The sequence below is a fragment of the Choloepus didactylus genome, chromosome 23 (genome assembly GCF_015220235.1).
Source record: "Choloepus didactylus isolate mChoDid1 chromosome 23, mChoDid1.pri, whole genome shotgun sequence".
Classification (NCBI taxonomy): domain Eukaryota; kingdom Metazoa; phylum Chordata; class Mammalia; order Pilosa; family Megalonychidae; genus Choloepus; species Choloepus didactylus.
This window is the reverse complement of record NC_051329.1, coordinates 7,595,009-7,608,063: the sequence shown is the minus strand read 5'-3', so window position 1 is coordinate 7,608,063 and position 13,055 is coordinate 7,595,009. Positions and strand designations below refer to the sequence as shown.

The 13,055-nt window shown below is 41.0% G+C and overlaps 1 protein-coding gene across 8 annotated transcripts in view; it reads left to right on the top strand.

Moving 5' to 3' along the window:
• DNAH10 (dynein axonemal heavy chain 10) overlaps positions 1–13,055 on the top strand; it is a 183,860-nt gene that overhangs the window by 125,799 nt on the left and 45,006 nt on the right. For all 8 annotated transcript variants that reach the window (XR_005213945.1, XM_037816529.1, XM_037816528.1 and 5 more), the window contains 7 exons: positions 861–1,013; positions 2,061–2,321; positions 6,192–6,364; positions 7,360–7,453; positions 7,985–8,152; positions 8,680–8,868; positions 12,326–12,497. Coding sequence is in view for 7 of the 8 variants with exons in the window: in XM_037816529.1 (XP_037672457.1) it covers positions 861–1,013; positions 2,061–2,321; positions 6,192–6,364; positions 7,360–7,453; positions 7,985–8,152; positions 8,680–8,868; positions 12,326–12,497 (1,210 nt within the window). In the remaining variant the exon portion in view is untranslated. The remainder of the gene's footprint in view (positions 1–860; positions 1,014–2,060; positions 2,322–6,191; positions 6,365–7,359; positions 7,454–7,984; positions 8,153–8,679; positions 8,869–12,325; positions 12,498–13,055) is intronic.

Sequence of the window (13,055 nt, the reverse complement as noted above, 5' to 3'; positions counted from 1 at the left end):
CTGTAATGAGATGCACAGTCAGCTTTAACACACCTGCACCTTCTTTGTACCTGCACACATGGGCACCATAGTTGGAGGGGGTTTTTTGAGGAAGTGATTCTCAAGGTATGGTCCCCAGACCAGCAGCATTAGAATCACCTGAGAACTTGTTAAAAATACCTCCAAGCTGCTGAATCAGAAATTCTGGGAATGAGTCCATCCCCAGCTCTCCAGGTGGTTTGAGCATGCTCAGGTGGGAGAACCCTTGATCAAGGAACTCTCATCACTCCCTCTAAGAAGCACAGTAGAGGCCCTGAGGACTCTCCACATAGGGATCCAGAGGGGGGTTCCTGCACCTTTCTCTCCAGCAGTTAGTCCCAGAGACTGAATCGTACTCTTTCACCTGTTTATTAAGAAGCAGCAGGCATGATGGTAACTTATGTTTGAATATTGTTCTCTTGTGTTGAAAACAACTTTGTGCGTTTCATCTCATCTGATACCCAGGGAAGGCTCTATGAAGTAGGTGGGCAGATGTTATTAAAATCATTTCACAGATGAGGAAAATGAGGCTCTGAAAGGTTCAGTGACTTTCTGGAGGTCTGCTAGCCAGAACTGTACAGAGCCAAGACTCCCCAGTCCACTTTGTGCTATGCCACGTGGCTTCCAAGGCCCATATGTGACAATTTGGTATTGGTTCAAACAGTCTGCCAAAAGGAAAGAGAAAGTCTTGCTTTAGCATGTAAAAATTAAATACAGATCACATTGGGGTATAAAAATGTTAGTTCAAATGCCAGTGAATCAGTAAAATGGCTTATGTTCAAACATTTACTGCTGATGCCATGAAGAAAAGACCCATTTTTCAAATTCTCTCTCCATTTCAGATTGTGTTAATGGTCAATTTTTCCTCCCGCACTACATCTTTGGATATCCAAAGGAATTTAGAAGCAAATGTGGAAAAACGAACCAAAGACACCTATGGTCCGCCGATGGGAAAACGCCTCTTGGTGTTCATGGATGACATGAATTTGCCAAAGGTAGTGTAAGGAGTGGGGCAGGATGGGCAAGGCAGCGCTTGTGCTTGTGTTGGTGTGTGCGAGTGAGCGAGCGTAGAAATGCCTGTCTGTTCTGCAGGATGTCTGCAAGGCGTATCGTGTGGGGAGCCAGTATAGGAGAGAATGTTCCTGGGATGCTCTTCTTGGACAGAAGGACTTTTTCCTTATAGATTGTGAGCCTTAGTTTCTTAGCTTCTTAAAGACAGGCAGCCGGCAGCCTCTGAATTATATTTAGCTCATGTTTCAGCAAGTGATTTCCAAATGATCTATACTTTGGATAACTATACTGTTCTCTATCCTGTATACATGGAAAGCATAAGGTCAGATACTTGGTAAGAATTCCCCTGAATTCACCAAAGAAGGGAGAAATTTGGTGTTCACAATGAGGGTGTTTCTGGGGCTAGACCCTGAGAGGTGCAAAGTTTTCTTAGTATACTGGAATTTAAATTTATGTAATTTCTGCATTTTTTTCTGGAAGTCTGTCTTCTAGGTGGACTGCGTACAAATCCAGAACCTACCTATCCATTTATCCATCGTCTATCCATCCACTCATCCATCCATCCATCCATCCATATGTTTATTAATCTGTACATCTGTTTATCTATTTATCCATCATCCACTCATCTATCCATCTGTATGTTTACCAATCTATATGTCTGTTTATCTATTTATCCCATCTATCCATCTATCCATCCATGCACCCATCTATCCATTTGTCTGTTCAACCATCCACTCAGTCAACACATTTATTGAATGCCCCTTATGGGACTGCTGTTGTACAGTGATCGGCAAAATATAGGTAGTCCCTGCCCTCATGGAGTTTACAGTCTAGTGAGGGAGACACTAGAAATTAAAATTAAGTACAAATGAATATATAACTACCAACTTGGACAAGCCCTTTGAAACTAAAAACAGAATTCTCTGAGGGGATAGCAGGAGAGATGGCCTTTAGTTGAGATGGTCAGGAAAGGCCTCTCCGACTTCTGCTCTATGGCACTACTCTTTTCTCCTTTCCTTAAACATATCAAGGTGGATGAATACGGCACACAGCAGCCAATCGCCTTGCTAAAATTGCTGTTGGAGAAAGGATACTTATATGACCGTGGGAAGGAGCTGAACTGTAAAAGCATTCGAGACCTTGGCTTTGTCGCTGCTATGGGAAAAGCTGGAGGAGGCCGCAATGAAGTGGACCCGAGATTTATTTCACTCTTCAATGTCTTCAATGTACCATTTCCTTCAGAGGAATCTTTGCATTTAATCTATTCCTCCATCTTGAAAGGCCATACCTTGGTAACTTGATTTTTTTTTAATTAAATTCAGTTTTATTGCGATATATTCACATGTACATTCATCCATGGTGTACAGTCAGCTGTTCACAGTACCATCATATAGTTACGCATTCATCACCCCAATCTAGTTTTGAATATTTTCCTTACATCAGAAGGAATCAGAATAAGAATAAAAAATAAAAGTAAAAAAGAACATCCAAATCATCCCCCCATCCCACCCTATTTTTCATTTAGTTTTTGTCCCTATTCTTCTGCTGATCCATCCATACACTAGATAAAGGGAGTGTGATCCACAAGGTTTTCACAAGCACACCGTCACCCCTTGTAAGCTACATTGTTATACAATCGTCTTCAGGAGTCCAGACTACTGGATTGGAGTTTGATAGTTTCAGGTATTTACTTCTAGCTATTCCGGTACATTAAAACCTAAGAGGTGTTACCTATATAGTGCATAAGAATGTCCACCAGAGTGACCTCTCGACTCCATTTGAAATCTCTCAGCCACTGAAATTTTATTTCGTTTCATTTTGCATCTCCCGTTTGGTCAAGAGATATTCTCAACCCCACGATGCTGGGTCCAGATTCATCCCCAGGAGTCATATCCTGCACTGCCAGGGAGATTTACATCCCTGGGAGTCGGTCCCATGTGTGTGGGGGGGCAGTCAGTTCACCTGCCAAGGTGGCTCAGTTACAGAGAGGGCCACATCTGAGCAACAAAGAGGTACTCAGGGGGAGACCCTTAGGCACAATAATATGCAGGTTTAGTCTCTCCTTTGAAGTAAGGAGCCCCACAAGGGCAAGTCCCATGATAGAGGGCTCAGCACATTAAACCACCAATCCTAATGTTTGTGACAACATCAGCATCAGTCCAGGTGAGGAAGTCCAATACTTCTGCATTTTCCCCCAGCTCCTCAGAGGGGCCCTGCAAATATATTTTTATTCTCTGCCCAAATTACTTTGCGATGTGTCACTATTTCACTCTAACCTATACTAACCTACCATATCTCACTTCCTATTCAAAGTTCCATGTAATTGTGGTGTTTGAACAAACTTACTGTAGAGTTATACTGTTCAGAAAATATAGATCCTGCACCAAATAGACAAATAGACATCTTTTCCCTTGGTATCATGTGGAAGTTGATGTTTTAAAACACAGTCAGTTTCAACCTTTACTCTTTGGCCCAGTTTACCCTAGTCTTAACCAGATCTGCTTCATTCATATCACTAATTGAAGTCTGGGTTCTTTTTCAGCCTTTTTTTTTTTTTTTATTTAACAGTTACTGTATGTGGTAATACTGACATTCATATCTACCGAGCTCTAGCTCTGAGTTTCAGGTGTCACAGAGATACCCACTGTTGCAGAGACCAATCAGGTTATACACTAAGGGATCAGCGTCTCAGAGTTTGGAGAGAGCTATTACAATTCAGGAATAGATGTGACTGCTGTAAGAGCATACAATCTAGGGACCATTACAATAATTGTTTCCCTCTTAGACTGTGTTCTAAGATTCAATTCTGAGTTTACACATTGTAGTTAGTCCAAACATTATAGTGTTTGCCTTTATTTCTGGTGTACTTCACTCAAGATGCTGTGTACAGGATCCCTTCACCTTGTTGCATGTCTCAGCTTCACTCCTTCTCCTAGTTGCTCAGTATTCCATTGTGTGCACTCACCACAGTTCACCATTCTGTTCCTCAGTCTGTGTACCCTTAGACCTCTTCCACCCATTAAAAATCATGAATACTGTCTCTGTGAACACCAGTGTGCAAGTGTCCATTCATGTCTCTGCTCTCAGATCTTCCAGTGACATACCCCATAATGACATTGCAGGACCTTATGACCCCACATACTTAGCTTTTTGTGGAGCCACCACACTGACCTCCAGAAAGGCTACACCATTCTGCCTGCTCATCAACAGTAGATAGGTACATCCCTCTCTCCATGTTTTCTCCAAAGCTTTTACTCCTATATATATATATATATTTCCTACAATTTTATAGAGTTATATTCACATACCATACATTTATCCAGTGTACAGTCATTCATACATTGTATCATTGTAAAGTTGTACATTTATCACCACAATCAGCACTTGAACATATTGATTACTACCAAAAAAAAGTTTTTTTTTTTTTTTTAGTGAATAATAAAAAAGATGACAAAAAGAAAAATAACATGTCATACAATACAATATAATAGTAAGGACAGAAAATAACACCACTGCCAAGAATCCCATATCCCTCCCCTATATCCCCTTCTCATACACACATAGCATTGGTATATTGCCTTTGTTACATTTAATGGAAGCATATTACAATATTACTATTGACCATAGACTCCAGTTTGCTTTGATTATGTTTTTTCCCAAATACCATCCCTTTTTCAATACTGTGCTTGATTGACATTCATTTGCTCTCTCACATGCAAAAACATTTTTATATTTGTACATTTAATAACAGTCATTGGCCGCTCCAGTGTTTGCCAAGTTACACAGTCCCAGTCTTTATCATCTATCTTTACCTCTGGTGTCGTACATTCTCCTAGCTCACCTCTTTCAGCTTTACTCACAGACATCTTTGTTTGGTGTACTTACAATATTGTGCCTCGGTAACTTGATTTTGGGTAGATGTGTATGCAGGGCTGACTCACCATACAGTGCCTAGGACCCATGAAAATGTTTTAATTGCTTTTGAAATCATAAGGAAAAAATTATAATCCATCTTGGATTGTATTCATCTCTATACCAACACAGCCATTAAATATAATTTTTAATCGGGTCCATGGATATCACAATGTGGCCCCACATTATGTTTGCCTCATTGCATTACAGCAGTGAATCCACTAGAGGACTTGGGTGCTGGAGTCAGTTCCCATTCTGCTCCTTGGACAAGTCCCTTGAGCTGTTCTAGCCCCCATTCTGTCACCTAGAACAGGGAGATAATGATGGGACCCACCTCATTGGGTTTTTGGAGAATGAAAGGAGAAAATACATGTAAGGTGTATATGTAACACAGTGCCAAGCACATAGCAGGAACTCACTAGATATTGGCTATTACTAGTTATTACTTGTTATTATGATTTGCTTGGCTCCCATTCATTGAAATAATTACTGTTTATTTCTGGCATTTCCTCAGTAAGTGGGGTCACAAACTCAGGCTTCAGGGCCAGGGCAGGTAAGGTAGAGGTGTAGCATGGCCATGTGTGATCAGTAGTGGCTGTGGTGCCTGAGGCCTTCAAGCCCGGCCTCAAGACACTGGCCCTCAAAGCTGTAGTTCTACACTAGTCAAGTGAAACACAAATTCAGACTGGTTTGGGGTTTTGGGTTCACACAATTTAGACTTGACAGTTAACGTGGAAATCCAGGTAAGTTAAAAAGATCAACTGACAAGTTTCTCTAGTTTATTTATTTATTTATTTATTATCTTGTGTTTTTTCTTTCTTTCTTTCTTTTTTTCACTGTGGTAAAATACACATAGCATGAATTTTACCACTTTTAACCGTTTGCAAGTGTGCATTTTGGTGGCATTAAATACATTGACAGTGTTGTGCAACCATTACCACTATCTAGTTCTAGAACATTTTCATCCCCTGAAACCCATTAATTAGTCACTCCCTGATCCCCCATCCCTCCAACATTAATCTGTGTTCTGCCTCTGTGGGTTTACTTGTTCTGGATGTTTCATATAAATGGAATCATACAGTATTTGTCCTTTTGTGTCTGGCTTCTTTCACTTAACATGGTGTCCATGCTGTAGCACATACCAGAACTTCCTTCCTTTTTGTGGCTGAATGATATCTAATTGTATGGATAGAACACATTTTGTTTATCCATCTGTGATGGATATTTAGGGGGCTCTTTTCCATTTCCAGGTATTTCATGAGAGCATCATGGCTGTGAGTGACAAGTTGACAGAGTGCACATTAGCACTTTACAAAACTGTTGTCCAGGATCTGCCTCCCACCCCTTCAAAGTTCCATTACATCTTTAACCTCCGAGATCTGTCACGGGTTTTTAATGGTCTTGTCCTCACTAACCCAGAGCGGTGAGTTTGCTTTGTCTGGCTAGAATATGCCTCCTAAGTATTATGGTTTCCCTAATTCTTTTCAAATGGGTGAGTTTTGTCTTTTTGTTTATGTGAAATGGAAAAAAAAAGTTTAAGTGCATTGCTTAAGGCCTGATGCTCTGTAAGCCCTCAAGTTGAAGAAGGGTGGACTTAGGAGAAGCAGATGTGTAGAAATTGGAGCAGGAATATCAAACCTTTCCAGTGGCACTGCCTTGCTGACCTCTCTTCCTTAGTTCCAAGGTGGGAATTCGCTTGGGTGGAGCCTTTCATTCATGCAACTGAATTTGCCAGTTGCTTATATTGTTTGTCTTTAGAAGTAGTAAGCATGGAGAACAAAAGGAATCAAGTCTGGATATAGAATTTTCTTATTAAACTAGACTCATTTATACATATAGTTTAAGATGTAGATTTACAAGTATAGTGCAATTATGTGTCTTCACAATATGAATCAACATAATATTGACAAAAATGAATTAAGGACTTTACATGTATCCAGACTTACTCTCAAGAGCCCTGGGAGGGTTTGGAGTGACAGTTAAGGAGAGGGCCGTGGCAGGTGTTTGGGTAGAGTGAGGACTCTGTCTGAAACCAGGGGAAGTTCCCGAATAAGAGGAAGCAGGGGCCTGAAGGGACTGCTTCTTAGGAGAAGGAGCTGCCAGTAGCCTGATGCTGATTTTAAATTTATATATTCCAGCATGCAAGGGTAGTGTCAGATATTTGTTTTATGTTGTTTATAGATAATGCTCTTTTTCTTCCCTAAAATAGAATTTTATAGCTGATGATTTTGTAATCCTTACTTTAAATTGTTAACTTCTGTTGAACTCTTTTGTTATATTTCATTAATGTGAGACTAGGGGAATAAAAGGGCTATAGAAATGTTAGTCCCCTTCTGCACCCTGTGTACCCATCTGAAAATAGTGGCCTTGCATTTCTCTATGTGACCTGGCAGCTGCTTCTGCCCTTCAATCCTATAGGTTCCAGACGGTGACCCAGATGGTGAGAGTCTGGAGGAACGAGTGTCTGAGAGTCTTCCATGACCGGCTGATCAACGAAGCCGACAAGAAGCTGGTCAGTGCATCCAAGTGGGGCAGCAGATGCAGAACTCTAACCAAGAATTCCTCTCTAAGTGGAAGAAGCAGTGTAAAACATAACCTCAATGTGTTTTTATAGGAAACTAATTGCAGAAAAATAGACACTAACTGTAAAAGTAAACAGGTAAAGGAGGATGGATTATTGTGTATTTCGCACTTAATTGTATTAAGTACATGGATTTGCCTGCTCTGGATATTTCATATAAATGAAATCCTAACAATATGTGGCCTTTTGAGCCTGGCTTCTTTCACTTAGCATACTGTTTGCAAGGTTCATCCAGATAGTAGCACGTATCAGTACTTCATTCCTTTTTATGGCCAAATAATATTTCATCGTATGGATAGAGACCACATTTTGTTTATCTGTTCATCCATTGACAGACAATTGTAAAAAAAAATTAGATGTAAATTACTTCAAATAATAATAGTGTATGTTCTTTTCCTGACAAGTTTGTGCACATACACTGTTGTTAGAGTTTAGACTTTTTAAGTGACCTTGTCTTTTAAGGTACAAGACCATATAGGAAGTTTGGTGGAGGAACATTTTAACGATGACTTGGAGGTAGTGATGAGGGACCCTATACTGTTTGGAGATTTCCGGATGGCTCTGCAGGAAGAGGAAGCGCGCATCTATGAAGACATCCAAGACTACGAGGCGGCCAAGGCTCTGTTTCAGGTTAGGGCGGGGCTCACCTTCCTGAGGGGTGCCTTCCTGCCGGGAGTGGGGGCCAAGCCGGGTTGCTGAGCACTGAGTGGGTGCCCAAGTGATGGAAATGGGTAGAGCATCCATGCTTCTGTCTCAGTTTGAAATGTGGGCTGTGCCCGATCCAGGGATCCCCACATCCAGCAGCGCATCAGAATGATCCAAAGAGCCTGTGAAACACACCGAGCCCTGGGGCACTTCATCCAGTATATGGAGGGTCTCAGGATTCTGATGCACTGGTCTGATCTCCCTAATGCTCATTTTAAATTTTATTAATGAGTTGAGCTTTGTAGTATGTTTTGGCTTGCTGCCAACCAATCAAAGGATAGCAGATCAGCATCTTGATTGTCAAAGCTAGAATAGTCCCATGGATCCAAATGATTTAATTATTTCAGTCATTATATACTTTCAAAACATGTCTTCTCCATCCTTAATCTCTCCTGGACAACAGGAGGGAGTATGCCTCTTAAAGTGATCCTTTTTTTTTTTTTTAAATTCAGGAAATTCTTGAGGAATATAATGAAAGTAACACCAAAATGAACTTGGTTCTGTTTGATGATGCTCTGGAGCACCTAACCCGCGTGCACCGCATTATTCGAATGGACCACGGCCACACTCTGCTGGTGGGGCTTGGGGGCTCGGGGAAGCAGTCTCTTGCAAGGCTGGCAGCTTTCACAGCCGGCTACGAGGTGAGTCTGTCTCCCTTCCCAGAAATACGCTTATTAGGCCAGTTTCTGCAGTTGGTGAGTCATGGAAGTGTTGGAACAATCTATAGCATATCATAACGTGATGTTTACATAGAATAAAGAATTGAGTTTTTTCTTTTTTCCTTTTTGGCTTGACATTAGCACTTTAACTGAATACCTAAAGCATTGAACTGTCTCATATTGTTTTTGGAATGAAGAATATGTCAAATCAAGTTCAAAAGTTAAAAGCAAGCAAATCTTGTAAGCTGTAACATGCACTCGTATGGAGGAAGGCTTGGCTCAAAATTCAGTAGACCCGGTGTGCTGTCTCGGCAGTCTGCTGGCTGCTTTATCCGTATGTCCACCACACACACAGCTCTGGGCCATTCTCAGGCTCTTACAGATAGCTCCCCAGTTCCACAGGTGACTCTCTTGCAGGGCCCTCTTGAAGGAGAGGCATACTCCAGGCATCCAGACTTCGTTTCGAAGAGGAGTCATCTTTGTAACTCACCACCCTTTCCCCAGAGCCCCCTTTAATTCTGCCTTCAGGCAGTGTTAGGTTTTCCCTTTATGCTGGCTCGATGCCTCCAACTCTGTGGAAAACTGGACCCAGCACCTGTTTTATGGAGACTCTGGAGGCATCTTATGTGTGATCCTGCAGTGCAGACCAAGGTCTTTATTCAACCCCAGTTATTCTCAGACACTCGCCCTCATGCCTACCTCGAACTCCTTGGAGAAGTCGGCCTTTGGAGGAGAATCTTCTTGTTGGGTTTTGGCATTCTTTACTCAGCAGAAGGCATTCTTTTCAACAAACTTTGTTGTCTTCTACATGTTTTCTGGAATCTGATTTAACTCACCATCATTATCATCATCATAGTCACTGTTGTCATGGATTCACAGGTTTCTCTGTCTACGTGTAATACATGCCCACTGCAACAATTCAGAAAATGAAGAAATATCTAAAGAAAATAAAGATCACCTCCTAAAGTTTGCCACTGCTAATTACGAGTAACATTTTGGTGCACATCCGTCCAGAATTAGATTTTCTATGACTATACAAACATATTTATGTTTTGCTAACAATTGGTTAGTGTTATATATAACTGTTTTGTAATTTTTTCCACTTAACACTATGTCACTGACATCTTTTCAAGTCAGTAATTATACATTTAGAGCATCGTCTGAAAGATTGCACAGTATTCCATTGTATGGATAGAACCCCTCTCTCTTAGTGGGCAGTCAGCTTTTTCTTTGTTTAATTATAAACAATATAGTGATGAACATCTTCATTCATTTTTCTTTGTACATTGTTCCTTTTTTTTCTCATAGAATCATTTTGTTTGTAAATCAGGAAATTGGTGGGTCAAGGGTATGTGCTTTTCTTTTCTTTCTTTCTTCCTTTTTTTTTTTTTTTTTTAAGAGTTTTGATATATGGCACTAAAGTTTGCATTAGAAAAGTTGTACCTAAACTCACAGTGGTGCTTGCCTCCTTGAAAGTGGAGGAGAAAGGACCTGGAGATGGGGGACAAGGGGGAAAGACAAAGGACTTGAACTTTACCTACAATTTGGTTAAAAATAGTTTGGAGCAAATATGACAGCTTTTTTAAATCAGTTGTTAATATGGGTGGTGCATACATGAGTATTATGTTATTCATCATACTTTTTATTAAGTGCCTCAATTAACAACCAGCCACCCCCAACACTAATTTCCACCACTGTCAGTGCCTGTTTTCCCCAAACTTGTTGACACTAGGCATTGTCGTTCTGACGTCGTCAATATGGCATGTGAAAAATACTGTAGTTTAAATGAGCATCTCTTCAGTCAGTAGTGAAGCTTGAACATCTTTTTTATACATTGTAGGCCATTTGTCTTTCCTTTTTGTGAGTTGCCTCTTTAAATGCTTATTGATGTGTGAGGACTCTTTATATAGTAAAAGTAGTCACAGTTAATTCAATGACTAACTCACAGTGCTTTAAAAATATTGACCTTTTGTTTCATGTATTTCTTAAAAAATGAAAAATGCATATGTTAATATACCTTTCAATCTGATAAAATATGTACTTGAAATCATTATTAAATGTAATGGTTTTATAATTGTTTTCTACATTTTTCTGTGGGGTAAGATGTTACCCTCTGGGCAAGTTGATTTCTGTTGATCAGCCCTGGTAAATCTGACATGTTTTCCTTTGTGGTGACTGTTGTGCATCCTGGGTGTGAGACCCAGCAGAGAGGTCAGGAGGAGGATGAGGACGTGTTGGTTGTAACTGTGGCCTGGAAGTGGAGATGTGGTTGGGTAGTGGAGTCAGGGTGAGTTTTTCACCCAGGGTGGTGCTAATTGCTCCTCTAGGGAAAGTGAGATAGCTGCTCCTCAGGGAGGTGGCAGCGGGCTCTGCAGGCATCAGGCAGAACTGGAGGCCCAATTATATTTTGCTGAAGGTCGTCCTCATGACTTTGAGTTCATGTGCATACGTGAGTATGAAAGTGACGTGAGTGTATGTGAATGTGAAAATGCATGTGAAAGTAAGTATGTGAGAGTGACTGGGTGTGTAAGTGCATGTGAGTGAGAGTGCATGGAATGACTGGGTTTGAGAGATTGAGTGTGAAGTACAGGTCAGTGTGTGCATGTGTGTGTATGAATATGGGTAGAGGGAAGGTAGGGGATGAGAGATTTATGTTTCTGTAGGTCTTCTGACGTACTTCAAAAATCACTATTAGCTCATTGCAGTTAAACTATTAACTCGTAACTCTGAGCCAAAAGAAATGCCTGAACAGAAGTGTGATTTAAATTTGTCTTTATTTACATTTATATCTATTTTGGGTATAATAAGGATTTTTTACTTAAAAATTTAAAATTGCTTTTTATTTAATTTCTTTATACATTCCACCACAATTTATCTGGTTTTACATAAACTCACAGATGTGATTAGATAGCCTTTGAAGGAGGATGCCTTCTTTTTCTCCTTTTCCTTTGTTGCTTGGCCCATCCCCTGCTTCCTTTCCCACCTCCCCATTTCTTGCCTCCCTTCCTCTGTGTAACTCAAATAACTCATTTTAACAACTTCGGTGTCCCTTCCAGAACTTTTGCCATATTCACATAATCCTATATAGACAGACCTATATACCCTGCATACTCCCTCACCTGCCTGCACGTATTTCAGAGAAAATAGATATTATAGTTTTTCTGATCCTGTGTTCCTCACGCAAGAGGCTTTTGTGAAAATGGCCCTGAGTTATCAAATATTGTTATCATTTGTCCCTTTTAAGTGGCTGCACAATATGTGACTACTTGTGCAAATGTGTGAGCCCTGCTCCACGGAGCTGTTCTCTCCGCCTGCAGTTCCCTTGCTGTTGCTTTCCGCCTAGACAGTGCTGCCGCAGGCAGGTGCAAGGAGGCCCAGTGCCTTGGAATTTCTGCTCAGCGCCGTCCTCTCATGGCACTGCTGTGCTCTGTGTTGTCAGGTGTTCGAGATCCTTCTGAGCCGGGGTTACTCTGAGAACAACTTTCGGGATGATCTGAAGAATCTTTATCTGAAACTTGGAATTGAAAACAAAATGATGATCTTCCTGTTCACCGATGCCCATGTGGCTGAGGAAGGTTTCCTGGAGCTCATCAACAATATGTTAACCTCAGGTACTGGCAGGGCTGGAAGTGCACTGCTATTTGTTGGCTCTCAACTGCTCAGCTTTAAGGGAGGCCCTCTCATAAGGGCTAATTTTTTGAAGCATTTACTACCTACAGACACTACATGTAGTGCTTTGAAAATGTTTTCTTATGCCTCCTTCACACACCTGTCGATAGGTCTGATTTCCTTCATTTTGCAGATGATAGCTAATAGTTACTGAGCATCTGTCCTGTTCCAAGACTCTTTTAAGAACATTTTGTGTATTACTTAGTCTCCACAAAAACCTGATGAGGAAGACGTGAGGGCATACTAGACATTATATTTGGTGCTTCTTCATCCTGCCTGGCTTAGCTGTAAGTTTCCCTTTAAGCAACCACCACAGCTAGTCCTGCCCTGGGTGTAAGTGCATTTAGTAAGGATGATAAGAGCCGCTCCTAGCTTCTCCAAACTGCCCCTGCCGTTTCTTCTCCTTACAGCCCTTCACCCTTTTGTGCCACCTAATTTACCAGCAAGGCCTGTATCTTCATATGGTTGGCATGATAGGAAGCTGCCCTGAGCTTCTCCAA